The sequence below is a fragment of the Grammomys surdaster genome, unplaced genomic scaffold, assembly GCF_004785775.1.
Source record: "Grammomys surdaster isolate TR1022 unplaced genomic scaffold, NIH_TR_1.0 150, whole genome shotgun sequence".
NCBI classification, from domain to species: Eukaryota; Metazoa; Chordata; class Mammalia; order Rodentia; family Muridae; genus Grammomys; species Grammomys surdaster.
The window spans coordinates 20,672,135-20,690,939 of NW_021604608.1; the positions used below are offsets into that span (position 1 = coordinate 20,672,135).

At 44.8% G+C, this 18,805-nt stretch overlaps 1 protein-coding gene across 1 annotated transcript; it reads left to right on the forward strand.

Moving 5' to 3' along the window:
• The first annotated feature begins 7,418 nt into the window (after positions 1 to 7,418).
• On the forward strand, positions 7,419 to 18,497 carry Uchl1 (ubiquitin C-terminal hydrolase L1). The gene is made up of 9 exons (XM_028765327.1): positions 7,419 to 7,619; positions 7,732 to 7,743; positions 8,241 to 8,369; positions 10,960 to 11,110; positions 13,668 to 13,753; positions 13,853 to 13,900; positions 15,131 to 15,197; positions 16,177 to 16,235; positions 18,115 to 18,497. Exons 1-9 carry the CDS (start codon positions 7,587 to 7,589, stop codon positions 18,199 to 18,201), a joined length of 672 nt encoding a protein of 223 aa, XP_028621160.1. The 5' UTR covers positions 7,419 to 7,586; the 3' UTR covers positions 18,202 to 18,497.
• Positions 18,498 to 18,805: the final 308 nt, after the last annotated feature.

Here is an 18,805-nt window from a genome sequence, read left to right on the forward strand (position 1 = left end):
GTTAAGATATCCATGCTACCTGAGGAGCTACAGATTTCACTGTAATCCCTATTAAAATAACAACACTGCTCTCCACAGAACTGAGAAACACAGTCCACAACATGCGAGTAAGAGTTAGATCAACCCTGATCAAAGTGAGAGGCATTAGACCATCGATTTGCAAACCCACGGAAGCATCATGATGCGTCTCTGCTCGGAGCTCTCCAGCTGTGGCACTTCCCTTCCGTCTGTCATATACTTAGAATTGATTTTACACGTGGTGAGAGACGAGGATCTAGGTTCAACTCTCTGCATGTGGACATCCAGTTTCCCCAGCATCATTTACTGACCAGACAGGCCTTTCTGTCCATGACTCTTTGGTGCTATTCCTTGAGCCTGTGGCAGCATGCTACACTGTGGTAGGATGTGTGGTGTTGAAGGTCATTTCAGGTTCAAAAGGATGAAATAGGAAAGGGACAGGATCCAAAAATTTACATCAGTGACATTCCCTAGCGACCAGAAAATCTCCCAGTGGGCTCCATTTCTTAAAGTTTCTACCACCTCCCTATACCACACCATGGGCTGGGAACTTAGCCTTACCACATGGGCCTCTGGGGAAGTTCAGCCAAGCCACAGCTTTGTCAAAGATCAGCTGACAGCTCTGTGTCCCTTTGCATTTATTTCTCTTATTTCGTTGAGTTTGCTAGTGTCATGCTGATTTGGTTACACTGTGTCTTTCAAGCCTGTTTAGAGAAAGTATTCTCACACTGTACATCTGATACAGACTATTACCTAGAACAAGGAAGGACTTACATGACTTTGTAGCAAACAGTCTAACTAAATGACAGGCAATAGATTTAAACCAGCATTTCTCAAAAGGAAGACACAAAATGTCAAGAAAAACGTAGAAAAAAAATGCACAACTTCACTAATCATTGGGGAAATGAAAACCAAAATCACAATAGAATATCACCTCCCCCCCCCAATTTCCTACTTACCTAGGAATATCATGAATTTTGGTCTTTTCACATCCCCTCCCTACCATTCTCTCTCATCCCCCTCACCCCCTCATCCCCCTCCTACTCCTCAGAGCCCTCCTTCTTCCCAAATCCTCCCCCTACTTCACACCTATATTTTGTTTTCGAGACCCACTGAGTTTAATTAGAGTTGCCTGCATGAGCAATTCCCTCCAAATTAACACACTGATTCAATTTAATCCCTATCAATAAAACCCAAAAGGTCTTATGGTAGCAAGCAATAAATGATTTTTAAATCTACATGAAAATTTAAAGCAAAGCTAGACTCAGTGGCACTCTCCTGTAATCCCAGCTAAGTAAGAAGCTGAGGTAGCATCATCCCAAGTTCAAGGCCTGCCTGGGCTACAGGAGGAGTTCAAGGCCAGTCCAGGCAACTCTGTAACTTCCTGTCTCAAGATAACAAGCAAAAAGAAGACTGGGGATATTAGCCATTGGAAGAGCATTTGCCTAGCATGTGTGAGGACTTGGTTTAATTCACAGTGGGTGGGGGCTGGGGGAGGCAAGGCATAGCAAAGGACTTAGACCAGCCCAAGCAGGTTAAAAAAAGTTCATGTGTTTTCAACACTGATTTGAAAACCTCCTGTAAGACTCTGCTGTCAAGATAGACTGATAACTCAGTAGGGCAGAGTTAAAAGTCCAGAATAAACTGTTGAATTTGTAATCAAAATATCCCTGCACCTACCCTATGTGCTAGGGATCAAACTTAGGGCTTCATACAAGCTGGGCAAGAGCTTAGCTACCCCCAATCCTAATAGAGAGACTGGGAACTGAGTTGCCATGGTAACTAACTAGGTAAGGTAGCTAACTAGGTAAGGTATCTTTCAATAGTCTGGTATTTTTCAATAGACAACTGAAAACACACATGCAAAAAGGAAAACAAACCCTTGCTTCACTTGGTCAACAAAAATCAATCTAAAATGCATCAAAGACCAACGTGTAAAATTGAGAACTTCTTAAGGAAAATGCAGAGGGAAATCCCAGTTGCCTCGGATTAGGCAAAGATTTCTTTGATGATCCTTAAATGAATATGGACTTCATCAAAGGGGAATCTTAAAAATTAGTGCATAGACAGTTGAAATAAATTCACAGGCCAGAAGAAAAATATTTGTAAGTTTTGGGTCTGCTATAAACAGTATCCAGGATAAAGAAAGAGCCTTTACAAAGCAGTAATAAGATCTTTTAAAAACCCACTTAAAAGCCAGATGGTTGTGATGCACACCTTTGATCCCAGTACTCAGGAGGCAGAGGCAGGAGGATCTCTGTGAGTTTGAGGCTAGCCTGGTCTACAGAGCTACACAGATAATAAGCCCTGTCTCAAAAACCAAAAACCAAACCAAAACAACACCCCCAAAACAAAACAAAAAAAATCAATAAACAAAAAACCAAAAACTCATTTAAAAAGTGGACACACACTTGAGCAGACTTTTCACCAAAGATTCTTAAGCAACTCATAAACAGTGTGAAGAGCGCCATCTCTTAGTTACCAGGGAACTGTAAATGGAATGACAGAGGCTTCATTCCATATGTGCTGTAAAGGTTGTGGAAGACTCACGATAGTAGGTGGAAATGTATATGGCTACGTGGGAAAACAATTTGGGTTTCTCTACGCAGCTCAGGTTAGCTTTGAACCCATGATCCTTTTGCTTCAGCATCCTAAGTCCTAGTAGGCGTGCAATACAAAATCCAGTTTATAGTATCTTGAAAGGTTACTAATAACGCAAGCTTTAGAACACATCAAACATTGAGAAAGTTAAACAGTTACTATCCAATCTAACATTTTTCACTTCTAGAAGTGAGAAATGAAAATAATTTCCCACGCAATTATTTATACAGAAATGTACAGAGTCATGTTAGACAGGGCAGGCCAAACTCGGCAGCAAAGCAAACATCTACCAGACAGTGAATAGAAAACAAGACAGGATGCATCTGCAGAATGGAACAATACTAAGCAATTTAAAAAAAAATAGACTTCTGTGGCATACCAACAAACAAAACTCAGAAACAGGTTAGGTAAGAGAAGCTTGACACTAAAATTATTTAGTGCATGATTCCATGGATATGATCTATGCACAGAGCCAGAAAATGTCATGGCAGGCTTCCTGGAAGAGGAGAGTAATCGCAAACATTTAAGTGACGACCTTTGCAATCAACTAGTTTAGTATTAGACCATGGTGTAGCCTGCACAAAGGTGAAACTTCACTAGAAATTGCTGCTGTGCTCTCACGTGAATGGATTTTACATGTCTGCTGTGCCTCACTACACTGTCAAGGAATGTTACAGTTGTTGGAAAAGAAAATACACTGATTTTTTACCCCTATCACATCTGGCTTCTTAATCAACTTAAAGATTACTCTCTCCTGTAAACACATTGGCATGGGAATCATTTAATTCCTTTCCTTCATAAAACAAAACGGAACGTCTTTGTTCTCCGCATCATAGACTAGGTGGTCAACCATTTTGCGCATTATTTTGGCTTTTCCTTTCTGCAAGATCTCAAGTCTCTTTTTCTTTAAATTCTTTTGGTTTGTGTGTGTATGCCACATGTGTGTCTGTACCCCATGGAGGCCAGAAGAGGGCGCTGGATCCCCTGGAGCTATAGGTGGTTATGAGGTACTAGGGGTGGATGCTGGGAATTGAACTCTAGTCCTGGAAAGAGCAGAAAGCGGTCCACTCTCTTTCAAGGTCCCCAGTGAAGGGCAGCCTTTATAGTTTTCAGCTGGAAAGTTTATATTGAATGTTTATTATTTATCAGGTGCAAACACCTATAACACAGTTATAATCTAGTCCGTTTGGTAATTTTCTTCCCTTATTAAATAGATCATGATTATTGTATTAATCTAAAGACAGCAAACTTTTGTTGCCATATCCTGTCCTTTTGGAAGATAGCATAGTTATAGTTACCATGACTGTGTTAAAACACCACGACCAAAGCAACCCGGGGAGGAAAGGGTGTATTTGACTTATGTTTCCATATCCATAGCCTACAACTGAAGGAAGTCAGGGCAGGAACTCAAGCAAGGCACAAACTGGAGTCAGGCGCTGATGCAGAGGTGCTGCTTACTGGCTTGCTTGGCCTGGCTTATTCTGCCTTCTTATGAAATCCAGGATCTCCAGCCCAGGAGTGGCGACATCCATCTCGGGCTGGGCCCTCCCCCATCAACCACTAGAGAAGAAAAATGCCCTACAGGCTTGTCTACAATCAGACCTCCCTCCTCTCTGATTAGCCTAGCTGTGTCAAGTTGACATAAAACTAGTCAACACAGCAGACATCACCAATCAATCTCAGCATTTACTTTTTTTTTTTTTTCCCCAGGAACTTGGAAACCATCTGAAGGCACTGAGCTGGGAACTCACAGTGATTAAAATTAAATCGAACTTATTGCTTCTGCCGGAGACAACCTTTGCATTAACTTTACATTCAAATTTTGACGCCTAAAATATTTGAAGCTGGGCATGGTGCCACCTTGTCTTTATTCCCACACTTGGGAGGCAGAGGCAGTGCATCTTGGCAAGTTCAAGGCCAGATCTGGCTGCATAGTGTATTCCAGGCCAACCACAGCTACACAGTGAGACCCTGTCTCCAAACACTTTTTATTTTTACTCTTTTGCTCACATACTACTCAAAAAGTCGGGTACTACACTCATTAATTCATGCTTAATTGATTTTTTGTGTATTAAATTTAATCAACTTATGCCATGCAACAGGATCTTGCTAAGTTTCCCAGGCTAGCTTTGAACTTGCTATGCAGCCCAGGATGGCCCTAAATTTATGATTCTCCTGGCTCAGCCTCTCATGTGCTAGTATTCCCATGTTCACCTTGTATATTTAATTTTAAATAGTTATAATTAAAACGGTGTGATTTTTTTCCAGTTGGCATTTTTCAAAATTTATAATGTAACTATAGAATTTCCGGGGAAAAAGAATTACTCCACCGACCGATTGTACTGTAATCAATGTGTATGTAATCGACACACGTGTAATTGACACATAGAATTCCCTACACATCCCTGGTATGTATGCTGATATACTCACCAAGCTGTGTGCCCACCACTACACTCCCTATCCACCTCGTCTCTTTATTTTAAGCTTGTTCCTTTAAATAATCCCGCCGTCCAGCTTGTTGGGACTCGGTCGCAGGTGCACTCACTAACTCAGCTCTAAACACAGTACAGAACTGTAAAACCAACCGTAAGGGACCTCCACCTCAGGCAGCAAATCCCGTCTGTCAGCCAGCTTCACCGCCAAAAGAGAAGCTAAGCCGCAGTTGGCAAAGCCCATTCCTCTTTTTTTTCCCCTATAAGTTATAAGCCCTAGAATCTGGCTAAGATCTGTATGAAGCTTCTTGCCCTGCAATCTCAGCATTTCCGTTCACTCATCTCCCACTTTTGAAAGATCAGGACAAAATCTGTGTCTTCTCTTCCTTGTAAGTAGAGAATTGTTTAATTTACTGGTCCATAGTTCCTGCCACATGATTATATGTATGTATATGTATGTATATATATGCTTATGTGTGTGTATATATATCTGGATCTACACACACACACACACACACACACACACACACACTCTTGTTTGTTGAATGAATATCTAAGTACCTTCCACAAAGACTTCTGGTCATGACTTCATACTGTTCTTCCTAACTATTCTGGCAATACTTGTTCACTGCTGACTTCTCCCTGTCCATCAGCCTTAGCTTAAATGCAACTTCCTTTCATGTCTTTTTAATTCCCTCCGCTGAGTTAGGTGTTCCTAACTATTCTGGCAATACTTGTTCACTGCTGACTTCTCCCTGTCCATCAGCCTTAGCTTAAATGCAACTTCCTTTCATGTCTTTTTAATTCCCTCCGCTGAGTTAGGTGTTCCTTCCACACTATAAGAGCTACAGGAAGGAAGTTTCAATATTCATTTCTGGATTCACCTGATTCCCAAGCTCAGCAACCAGTAAACATATATGCCGTATTTGTAATGAATAAACAAATGAAGAAAACTGGAAAGGTAGTTTGTCTCTGCCAAAAGAAGAAATGCACCCAGTCTACCAGGTGTACTGGGTATCTGTTCACCTGTCTTGGATCTTTTTTAATTAACTGCATTGAGATGTAATTTACATAGTATAAAATTCACTCATTAGGATCTTACTAATGCTTTCTTGCCTCTCACACTTGGTAGGTGAAGGTCATTTTTTTTTTTTTCTGATGGTGAAACTGGGAAGAAAATCGAAGTAGCACATTGTTGAGTCTAAAACAGAAAATGGACCCTTCCAGCCTTATTTACCAGGACTTGTTTTCCTGACTCATTTTCCAGCTGTGGCATCAAGCAAATTAACATCTCTGAGCCCCGGATCTTGGTGTATAAAATTTCGTTAATGCAATATTGGACCCTCTCAGGGTGAAATAAGATGGCCTGGGGAAAGGATCCAACCAGAGAGGCAGCGCTGTAAAAACAACGTTGGTTCCCTCCATCCTATGCCCTGCTAACCTCGGGCACGCAAACAGCATGTCTGATTTTCACCGTTTGTTCTAAGCATATTATTGAAAATACCCAACCTGTCTGTCTCCTTAGCCACCTCATTCTGTGATTTAGCATCCCTGACAACTGATACAGATCTGGTCCCTCCTTCTACTCATCCTTCAGCACAAGCTTTTGCCTTCCATCTCTTGAATGTGCCTGTTAGAAAGACCGTCCCCGCCCCCATCACTGGAGAACCATGATCTCTCCTCAGTTGCTATTCCCTTTCTTCTGTGCCGCAAGTATTGTGGACCAAAATCTTATTATCCCAAACCTCTGCTCTTTTAAAAAGGATTTCCCCATTTTTTAAAAAAGGCTTTTTCTTTTAAGCCTCTAGTCTCAAATCACCTATCTTTTCTTTGATCTGTTTCTGAAGTCCCTGGGCGCTTGTATTCTATATGCCTTGTATTGCAGTCACTGTAGGTACCGCTTCCCAGCGACCCACCGGTTCTTCCCCTGGAGTCACATTACATCAGCTCACTAATGCACTACACATCAGATGTCTTATTCTAGGCAGTCCATTACAAACCGAGCCTGGACACAGGTTCAATTTAACATGGAGGACAGATTGTCTAAGGTTAAGTACAAACTGTTCCGAGATGTGGGGGGAGGAGGACCGACAAATATTTATATTCATATTAAACATATATATATACCTGTTGATTTTGTGCTTTTTCTCAATGTTTCAGAGACCCTCGAGCTTTCGAGTGATTGAGACGATAAAGGATGTTTCCAGAAATTTCGCCCCAAATTAAAAGCTCCATCAAAAAGGCTGCTCCATGCGCTCAAGGAACACCCACCAACAAAACCCATCTCCACAACCACCAGATTAGCTCACCGGCGAGTGAGACTGCAAGGTTTGGGGGCTCGGCTGTACCATTCTGTGCGGTACATGGGGGGGTTCGAGCCCTCTTGGCCTTCCTCCTCCGCTTGTTTCTGCTCCTGCCTCCCCTGCTCAAGTTTTCTCAGTGAGTGAGGCCGGCGCTTTATAGCAGCAGCCTGGGCGGCTCCATCGGCTGTTTTTCGGCACCTCTGGGTTCTGTTTGCCAGTGCGATCCGCCAAGATGCAGCTGAAACCGATGGAGATTAACCCCGAGGTAAGCATAGCAGCTGGGTCGCTTTGGGAGAAAAATACCGGCCCTTAGCTACAGCTAGGTAGCTGAATCAGATAGTTTTATTAACACTTTCCTCTTTGCTTTTTCCTTTCAGATGCTGAACAAAGTGAGTGGCGTGGCGCGCAGTCTCTGTCCCTCTCCCCCGGGAACACCGTTGGAGACGCCCAGCGGGCCGCGCCCTGTGCAATGGAGGTGGCTGGGCTAGGGCGCCCAGCTGGGTGTCGTCTCTGTCCTGAGTTATTTAGGGGTTTTAGGGTGACTTGAGAGATCGGTCACGGGGAGGTGGCGGAGGATGGACCCAGACGGGAACGAGCGCGGGGAACAGCTCTACGAGGGCGTGGCGACGGCCAGCAGACTCTAGTCCGAGGGCTTCGCGCGAGCCACGTGTGGGCTGAGCTTTGTGCTGTGTCACTGCGCCGCACGGAGGGTGGGACGGCGCGGAGGCTCCTCCCAGACTCGGGTGGGGACCCGTGTGTGTGTTTGGTGGGGGGCTGGGGCGTGGGAGGGCGGCACGAGGGATGCTCGTGCTGACCCCGCCCCCTAGCAGGTGCCCATCATTTGTCTGGCGTTTTCGGTCTGGCTGCCCTTATCTTTTCCTTGCAGGTGTTGGCCAAGCTGGGGGTCGCAGGCCAGTGGCGCTTCGCCGACGTGCTTGGGCTGGAGGAGGAGACTCTGGGCTCAGTGCCATCCCCTGCCTGCGCCCTGCTGCTGCTGTTTCCCCTCACGGCCCAGGTAGGGAGAGGTCTGTGATAGACGGGTCTCAGTGGATGCAGTTCTGTGGGATGAGTTCCTACCTCACGCTGGCCCCTTTTCCTGTAACGTAGGGGTTAAGGCCACCTCTTCGGGTGGGAGGTGCCTGCATTTTCATAACCTATTCATTGGGGCTCTCAATTGTGATGGCCATTATTATTGCCTCCATTTGGAGGAGAAGGAGCCATTACTTCCAAGTCTGGTTTTTTTTTTTTTTTTTTTTTTTTATCCAGAAAAAAACTCCAATTAGCTTGCTTATTTATTTATTTATTTATTTATTTATGAGCCTTGCTTCCACTTTCGGATGGCTGTTTCCTTTTAAGGGCTGTGAGTGGGCCAGGTCCCTGTTTGGTTCTCAGGCTCTCACCTAGCTGTAAACTGATGAGGGTCTGGCTTGTTTAAGTCAAAAGGGTTCTCTTCATTTGCCACCTCCATCTGCCTTTCTGGTAGATTCTCCCCTCCCCTCCCCCTCTTTCTGGTAGATTCTCCCCCTCCCCCCCCCTCCCAGCAGGCACACTGTTGAACGTTCCTTTTAGAAAGCTGAATCACTGGCGCTCAGAGCGGCCATCTCTACCTCTCTGACCTTGTGGCTGGATGAGCTGGACTCCCCTAGCACAATCCTGGAGACATCTTTCATTTTCTGAAACAGCCTTCCGTCTTCCACTGTGCAGAGATGTATGCATCAGATAAAAGACAAAACAGTGGGGTATTCGTTGTCTTGCAGGGTGTGGAGTCCAGTCAATCATGGCAGCCTCTGCCTTCTGTGGGCCCTGAGCTGCCTAATGATTTAAGAGGGTATGAGATTGGTAAAACTTGGAGGCATTCGCATCTCTTCCGTGACCCCGAATGGGATGAGGTTAATTAAATACTGTCCTAAGGGCAGGTGCTCTAGAAGCATCCTTGACGGAACTAAGCTATATGGGAAGTTCTAGACCTTCCTCCTCCCAGCAGATGGTCTCTGGTGAGTTCAAACATGTAGTTTGGGCGATCTCAGCGACATGTTTTATAGTCGGAGCTTTTATTGCTACCACTCGATGTCCAATTGGCTTCCTTGACTGAACCAAAGTCCGCTCTCCCACTGTCTCAGTTTCTGGAGCTGCTCTCTAGGGGAACCATGATGACTTGGAGATTTTAAGCAGAGCTCAGGCAAGGCCTCTAGGTGGCAGTGTTGAGCCGATTGCTTGGAACTGCTCACTGGTCTCGTTGGTTTTTTTGTTTTTTGTTTTTTTTTTTTTTAGGCTCCAGCTGATCTTTTTAGAGAACATTCTAGTTGGGCCACTGTTTTGTCTTTTAGCTGTCGTCTAATCTGCCCCATATATTGAGTACTTATTCTCTCTATATAATGGGTAAAACATTGAAGAATTTAATGGAAAATGAAGCTTATAGCTTGACTCCTGTCCGCACGCTAGTTTAGAAAGCATCTCATCCTTATTAAGGTTACGTTGCGAAATCCTAAATGAACATCTTCGTTCACTTTGTGATGAGATCCAAGAATTCTGCTCCTGCAAGAGCTCAGTGGTAGTCTGTCTTACAGTGAAAGCTGATTAGCATTAAGCGGTGCGAAAGCCCTTAACAGTGAATGAGAAGCAAGAACACCTGAGTTTCGGTCCCTCTCGTGGGACAGTTGTCATCTTCTATACATTCCAAGTACAGTGAACACAAGGCCGCTAGAATCAGGACGGAGCTGGCCTATGTGCTGTGAGTTCTGCTGGCCATGGGCAGTAGGCGTTTCCATGGCAGTAGCACTTGGCTTTTGATTGACAAGTCCTAACTTCTCAGTCTTCCAAATTCACTAGTGAGAGGAATGGACAGTCTCTTGAGTCACTGTACAAGAATCTGGCAATGCCTGGAGGAAATCTCCTGTTCGTATAGCAGGCTTCCCAGATAATTGCTAATCTGTCTTCCAGTTAGAACGTCCCCTGGATTGCTGGCAAGGATAAACTAGTACCCTATCTTTTACAAGATGAAAGTTAGGGTTTTTTTGTGTTGTTTTTGCTTTTGTTTGTTTTTGTGTGATTTAAATCATAGTCCAGTCCTTGTACCAGTTGGCTTTACTTTCCTAAAACAAACCAGGAAGGAAAGTTCTGGCATCTGTGTGCCCCTTCCAAACAGTTAAACCTTATTGACAGACACTGACTTGACCCAAATGGAACAGTTAAAGAATAGCGAACCAGACACCAGCTGGTGTTAACACTGGGTATTGATCAAAGCTTGATTAGAAGTCTGTATAAAATACAATCCTCATTCTCACTGAAGGGAGAAAACCCTGAGTAGAGAGATCGGTTTGCAGATTTCAGGACACTGCCTCTAGCTAAAGGTTGTCGTGGTGTCTAGACAACGTTGGGCAGCATCCAAGGCAGAGCCTGCACTGCAGCATCGGGGTGGAGCCCATGGCCTGCTTGGGTGTGGGAGACAGACTGTTCTCTGAGCATGCAACAGCATCTAGAACCATGGTGCTTGGTCTTGGTCATGCATCCTGCTTTGTATCTCTTTAGAACTGGCTGGGCTGCCATCTGCTTACTTTTGAATTTTCATTTTGAGATGAAAAACAAATTTTCCTCCCCATCCACAGCATGAAAACTTCAGGAAAAAACAAATCGAGGAACTGAAGGGACAGGAAGTTAGCCCTAAAGTTTACTTCATGAAGCAGACCATCGGGAACTCCTGTGGTACCATTGGGCTGATCCATGCAGTGGCCAATAACCAAGACAAGCTGGAATTTGGTACTTGTGGCTTAATGATTTGGTCATATGTTAATTTTTTTAAACAATTAGTGTGGGTACCTGCCATGGCATGCCTATGGAGGGCTAGAGTAGAGCTCTGTGGGGTCCTTTCCTGCTTGATAGAGGTTTTGGGGGAACCCACTTGTTTAGGTTTGGGGGGACCACTCACCATCTGAGTCACCTGCTATTTAAACTTGAAACATGGGGTTTAAAGAGTTCAGTCTTACACTGACCATTTAATTCAGCAGTATATATAAACACATGCACTCAGGTGGGACAGGATGGACCCTCACTGTGATTCTGTAATGTTGGCTAGCCTGGCTGTCCTTGAACTGAAGGCAATCCTCTTGGCTCAGCTTCTTACTGGGACTTAGAGGTGTGTGCTTCTATGTCTTTAAAGTTGTTCGAAGCCTGTTAAATTACATCCACCACTTATCCAGATACAGTACCATGAAGGGGGAGTTCTGCTGTTTGTTTTGAGGGACACTAATTCTCTAAGAAGTGTTGGCTCCCGTTTTTCTGTCTCTTTTTCTCACAGCTTTATGGGGCTTAGGTGAAAGAAAAGGAATACTTGAAGACCAGCTAATGTAAAGATTCTCATATATATATATATTTTAATGCTCAAAATTCTAAGGAATTAATGGTGACATCCAGAAAATAGGGATTCTGTCTCCAGTGGTTCTATGTCTCATAATTGACAGAAGGACCAGAAGAGCTGTAAGCCGCTGACACAGAAAGGCGTAGCAGTAGGCCAAAACCCTAAAGGGAGCCTCTGAGAGCAAAAGCAGGTGGAGGGCCTCATCCCTCCTCCAGTGGAAGCTGAACGGGATGTGGGAGAAAGAGGTCTGAGCCTGTACGCCTGTGAAAGGCACAAGAGTCAGCAAGGAAGGTTACACTCACATAGCAGTTACGTGCAATTCAGGCCAAGAATCAGCAAGATTTCTTAAAATGCCAGAGAGTAAACCTTTTAGGCTTGGAGAGCTCCGTGGGCTCTGACTTTGTAGCTGAAAACTGGCCATAGCTATGCTGGAAGCCCAGGGGTAGTTAATAAAAGACTTTGTTTGTAGAAAGAGATAATAGCAATTTGCCGTCTTATCTTGAGTGGCTGCAAATGGCTTCAGATTGAGTATCCTCGGCACCAGTACTCCTGCAGGTCAAATGCAGTCCCAGCTACTCAGGACATTGAGACAGGATCATTTGCGCCTAGGCCAGGCCATGGAGGAGCTTGTATCCAAGAAACATCTAGCTCAGTTGTAGAGTATTTGTCTTAACAGTACAAGGCCCTGGGGTTGATACCACACATGTACACACACACACACACACACACTGCACCACACATATAAGTATATACAAAATTATTTTCACTTAGATGCTTATAGTTAAAAAGTACCCTTGTGTACTTTTTAAGTTAAGATGCTTGTTTGTAAGTACCTAGGTCTTAGTTCTTTTTCAAGTGTGGATGTGGTGAAGCTACATTAGAGCGCTGTACTGGACCTTTCCTTCTGTGAGGCCTTGTGGTCCTGGGACCAGGGTGTTGGAATGTTAGAACCATGGTAGGGCCAGGGTTCAAAAGTTAATTCGATTCAGTCCTTCTCCTGGAGTTAAGAAGATGCCCGTCAGTTTTAGGTTTTGGTTTTCTTTCTTCTCAGTGACGAGGATCAAGTCCAGGGCTAGACAAGTACTCTACTATGGAGCCAGCCCTCAGCCTTCCAGATTTTCAAATAATGCCTAGTAACTGAATTTGTTACATCTAGAGCTGACAGTTCACACAGAGGTCATCTGAAATCAGTTATTTTTATGATAGCTGGCTCTCCTGCCTCCCCACTCTTAACCGCCATTGAGCGGGGGCAGTGTCTAGCTCAAAGACAGCTGGCATTAGGCTCTAAGCCAGACAGCACAGGTTTTCATTTTCATCGGAGACCTTTTTGCTAATGGCATCAGTGTTCCATTTGCCTTTCTGGGATAAAAACCTGGATTTGGGAGCTGTTACTAGATTAGAATGTTATTGTAGCACCATATATATAGTAGCTGTTGTGCTGGGTAGGTGGTGGCGCACGCCTTTAATCCCCACACTCAGGAGGCAGAGGCAGTCAGATTTCCGAGTTCAAGGCCAACCTGATCTACCGAGCAAGTTCCAGGACAGCCAGGGCTACGCAGAGAAATCCTGCCTTTAAAAAAAAAAAATTTGCATTGAGTTAGGAAGTGGTACGGAGTCAGCCCCAGACACTGTAGGCTCCCACAAGTCCATGATTTAACTATGTAAGTGCTGTAAGGAAGTGAAGAGATTTGAGAAATGAGTAGGACAAGAATTGGGCTGTCAAAGTCCCCCATGTACGCCGAGGAGTAGACCAGTCTGTCTGGCCCGATGGCAGCAACAGGGAGTGGTCGGGAAGCTCGCCTGCGGAAAGGGACCTCAACCTCGTCCCCATCCCTGAAGGCTGCCTCTAGATGGAGGTGGTTCATAGGACCAGCTGTGCAAAGGCCTACGTGGGCAGTCTGAGTGCGCTTGCTCGAACCGGTTAATCTGTGCTGATACGTATGTTTTCTTCTTTCAAAGAGGATGGGTCTGTCCTGAAACAGTTTCTGTCTGAAACGGAGAAGATGTCCCCCGAAGACAGAGCCAAGTGTTTCGAGAAGAACGAGGTACAGTGTGCGTCTATGGCAACGCTTTGTAAAAAAAAAAAAAAAAAAAAAAAAATGACTCCGGATGACTGTGTGCTAATGGCTTCCTCTCTTCTGCAGGCCATTCAGGCGGCTCATGACTCCGTGGCCCAGGAAGGCCAGTGCCGGGTAAATACAAATGCATGTACAGGCCTAAGCCAGGCCTCTGTTTTCCGTGAGGTATTTACAGGAATCTTAACAGCAATGCAGTGCCCAGCAAAGTGTTGCCCTCCAAGGCCAGCTGACACCAGAAAGTTCTCCTCCTATAGCATTCAGATTTGATCTGTTCCCCTCAAAGAGTTTCAGAAATCGACCTGACAAAGTCAGTGCTTTATCCTGTGTTTAGCTTGTAAGAATCTGTGGGTTCAACTCCGGCATCAAAAAAGAAGTCAGCCGTAGTGTGAACAGACCTTCAGAAGCAGTGGCTCTCAACCTGTGGGTCGTGAACACTCTTTTGGGCAGTTGAATGACCTTTTGGGGATTACATATCAGATACGATTCATAACAGTACAGAATTACAGTTATGAAGTAGCCACAAAATTTTATGGCTGGGGATCAGCACCACATGAGGAACTTTATTAAAGGGTCACAAGCGTCAGGAAGGTTGAGAGCCATTTGGATTTAAAGTTGGAAGTCAAATGCAAATTTTAACTTAGAAGCCAGGGGCTGGGTTACCACACTTTGTTCTGCTTTCTGGATTTGACAGGTAAGACCCTTCCCCAAGCCTGATCTCTTTCCCATTAAAAAGCATACAGTACATAGGCCTGCAGAGCTGGCCCGGCCGTTCCACCGTGTTTACCTTACTAGGTTTAAATGCAAGCTGTTGGGGAGTATATTCCACTTGGATAGTAAGAGAATTAAAAAAAAAAAACAACATCTATTTGGGGACTGGAAAGATGGCTCAGTGGTTAAGAGAACTGACTGCTCTTCCAGAGGTCCTGAGTTCAATACCCAGCAAAGCAACCACATGGTGGCTCATAACCATCTATAATGAGATCTGGTGTCCTCTTCTGGTATGTCTGAAGACAGCTATAGTGTACAGTATACATAAGAAATAGTTCTTTAAAATTTTATTTTATGTCTTATGGGTGTTATTTCCTGCATGTATTTGTATGTGTATATATGTACCACATGTGAGCCTGGTGCCTCTTGGAGCCAGAAGAAGAGGGCAAGAAAGCCCCTGGAGCTGGAGTTAAGGTGATTGTGAGCCACCAACCACTGATGGGATCGGAACCCAGGTCCTGTACAAGAGAAATGAATATTCTTTAACTGTGGAACCATCTCTCTAGCCGGAGAATGTATTTTTTAATAAATATTTCTGCTACCTCATTAATTTTTTTTCTTCTTGACTCTCTCCAGGTAGATGACAAAGTGAATTTCCATTTTATTCTGTTCAACAACGTGGACGGCCACCTCTACGAGCTTGGTATGTATCGCTCTGCTTTGGAATCCAGTGTGATTTCATGTATTTGTTCAGACCTAATCTCTCTTACAGCGTTGTTACGTGACTTCCTGGCAGTAGGTATGCAGTGATTGTGTAGCCAGAAATATGTATTCCAGTGAGGACATTGGGCTGTCTCTCTGTCTCACCTAATTCCTCAGGCAACTGAAATGCTCAATGGCTTTAGTGACAAACCAGTGACGGATTGACATCAGTTGTTAGGGGTTCATGGCACTCCTCACCTGACTCCTTTATAATGTCCCTTAATATCCATCTCACACAAAGATCAGTACCTGAATATTGTTTCTGTAACGTGAATTCAAGATTTTTGTTTGAGACAAAGTCTCTGCCTAGCACTAAATGACCTGTAACTTATTATCTAGACCAGGCTGGCCTTGAACTCACAGAGATCAGCCTGCCTCTGCCTCCCCAAAAGCTGGAATTAAAGGTGTGCAACACCATACCCAAGTTGTAAAGTGAGTTTGGATCTGTTGAGCGTCATTTCTATCTGAAGCAACAAAAAGGAATATCCATCTTGGGGAAACTCATCCATTTTCTCTTAATGGAGAAAGGCTTGCAGCTGCATCACCTCGGAGTTAAAGGCTTCCAAGGGCAAAGGAGGTGGGAAAAAATCGGCAGTCACAAAGGGACAGTTGGAAACCAGAGCAGTCTTTACTGATCCCTAGAGACTACCTGACTTTTGCAGTTGTTTTCTCCAAAACACAGGGTATAATTAATTCCTCCAGTTAGGATAGCTGGGTTGGGTCTGTGTGATCTCATCAGCTGTAGACTACCATTGTCAGTGACCATCCAGGAGCACTTGAATCTCATTGCAACTCTGAGATTCACTCACTTGTTGGAATGGTAGCAGCATTTGGACGAATCTAAAAATCCTTCTGGGTTGGGCAGCTACCATATTCTGAAAATCCCTAGGAAAGCTGACACGCCTGGCTTCTTTGTTTAGATGGGCGAATGCCTTTTCCGGTGAAACATGGCGCCAGCTCAGAGGATTCTCTGCTGCAGGTAATCCCTGGAGTGCCCCTCTCTCCACTGCAGACACCCTTCCTTCGGCTGCTTTTGTGTAGTGTGCTGACATCCAGGAACACCGGCAACAGTTGTGTTGGCTAATAGCATTGTTTAGGGCTTAAAGATGGTTTTAAACAGGATCCTTCAAAAAATCCCTGACTAATCTGTTTTGTGTGCCGTCTCTAGTTAGAGTTGGCTCGAAAGCTTTCGTGTGGGATTAAGGTGGCCATTGTCTCCTTGTCAGGTTATACCCTCACTAAAGAGTGGAATATCGGCTCTCCTCACCTTCCCTAATCCTTCGAGGCTTCTGGGTATAGGTCAGCCTTGTTGGGTATATATTATAAATTTTGGGTATGTGTGACTTATCTGTTTTCTTTCCACATAACCTACTGGTATTGAAGAGCAGAGGATTCGGGATCACTTGGCTAGAGAGACGGCTCAACTATTAAGAGTGTGTACTGCTTATGCGGAGGACCTAACTTCAGTTCTCAGTACCCACATCCAGACAGCTCACAACTACCTGTAGTTCCAGCTCTAAGGCCCCCACAAACAAGCACACACCTACACATAGACATACAACTAAAATAAGGGGCTTAGCTGATGCACTTGCGGCTGGGTTCGATTCCTAGCACCATGTGTTGGTTTATAATCATGTATAACCCCATTTCCAGGGAACCCGATGCCCTTTTCCTGCCTCCACAGACAACAGGAATGCAAGTGACACCTAGACATGCGTGCAGGCAAAATGCCTATATACGTAAACCATCTGTTAAAAGAATTAAATCTTTTCTTTTTTTTAAAGATTTATTTATTTTTATATACGTAAGTACATTGTTGCAGTCTTCAGACACACCAGAGGGAGGGCATCAGATCCCATTACAGATGGCTGTGAGCCACCATGTAGTGGCTGGGAATTGAACCCAGGACCCTCTGGAAGAGCAGTGAGTGCTCTTAAGTGCTGAGCCATCTGTCCAGCTCCAAGAATTAAATCCTTAAGATGCATGAGGACCATGTATTTATCCAGCTAGAAAAGTGACAACTGCAAACTCGGTTCTGAACTGTTGTAGGCCCTTTTAACCTAAAACTGAATCTTTAGAGTGGAATCATCTTGCTGTTACAAAGGATATTTCTTAGGATAAAATGTAAGACATTGAGGTATTTACTTGTAGTAGCTACAACAGCTAGTCTTAGTGCTTGGTATGCACACAGCGGGGGTCAGCAAAGGTTATCCATGAGGAGCCAGATGGGGAATACACAGGCTTTGTGTCATATGGCTCTGGCAAGTGTCCAGTGCTGCCTCTATAGCTTTAAGCTCTGGTAGACTGTCCCTAAATGAACGTGTCTACCTGTGTCTGCCAAAGGTTTGTTCACCCTGGCAAGAGGCTAGATTTGGCCCATAGGTGCAGTTTACTGACTCCTGGGCTGGGTGATTCTCTTGAGTTCTCCCTTTGTTTGAGTGCCTCTAATAATGCAGGAAGTGAGACTCCTTGCTGCCTTCTCCAAGACAGATTCATGTCTAAGGTTGCTGTGAATTCAGTGGTGGCACCATGGTTCTTGCCCAGTGTACATTGAGACAGACCCTTCTTTATAAAGGACATGGCTTTGGAACATCAAAGATCTGGTCACCTCATAGCACTCGTGAACCAAGTTATACCAACTCAGGCACATGGCACAAAAACACAAAACCCGGGAGTCGTTGTAGTGAGGGAGTCCTGGTTAAAGTCGAGCCTGGGGGTCTAACAGCTCAGAGTCAGGTTTTTTCCCCTGGCCTCCAACATCTATTAAAGTCAGTGAGGGTAAACTGGAAATATTTTCCCTTTGGAATGTCTCTCTATACAGGTTGTGTTTGGATATTAATTCCATCCCTCCTTTTCAGGATGCTGCCAAGGTCTGCAGAGAATTCACTGAGCGCGAGCAGGGAGAGGTCCGCTTCTCGGCCGTGGCTCTCTGCAAAGCAGCCTAAGTCTGGGGAGAGAGAACCAGCCGCTCCCCCTTCCCTGGGCAGGCACGCGCGCAGCCTGCCCTTGGTTTGCAGCTTTAGCACTTAGAACCACTGCTGTCTTCTTGCGTTCTACAGCCTCATCCCTTCCACCCCACCCAGGCCACCAGGGAGCTCTGTCACAGCCGCACCAGGCTAAGCACTTCCCCTCCTGTGTCTTGTACCTTGCTCTCTGTGGTCTTTTTGGTTTCTGTGAGTTACGGCCTTGGATGTGGTTTGTCTCTAAGAGGGAGAATAAAACTTTTCTGCTGGTGAGAGTATCAACTGGTTTTTATTTTCTCCCCATGCCGCCCCGCCCCGCCCCCAGACAAATGTCTTCCATCTAATGCAGCTAAGAGTACCACACAATAGTATTGGTTTAGTGTTTGATCCAGACTTTATTTCTGTTCACTGACATTTCTCTGCCTACCTGTAGTAACTTATTTGAATGTTCCCTTTAGGCTGGGTTTCGTGACTCAAAGCTTGTAATCCTAGCACTAGGGGGTTGAAGTAGGATTGCCACAAGTTTCAGGCTAGCCTGGGCTACAGAGTAAGGCTTGTATCCAGAGAGAAAAAGATGGGGAGGGAG

Coding starts and splice junctions, on each gene's coding strand:
- Uchl1 (XM_028765327.1), top strand. CDS start 7,587: ATGCAGCTGAAACCGATGGAGATTAACCCCGAG. Junction 13,901..15,130: donor CCCAGGAAGGCCAGTGCCGG/GTAAATACAAAT, acceptor GACTCTCTCCAG/GTAGATGACAAAGTGAATTT. Junction 15,198..16,176: donor CGGCCACCTCTACGAGCTTG/GTATGTATCGCT, acceptor TTCTTTGTTTAG/ATGGGCGAATGCCTTTTCCG.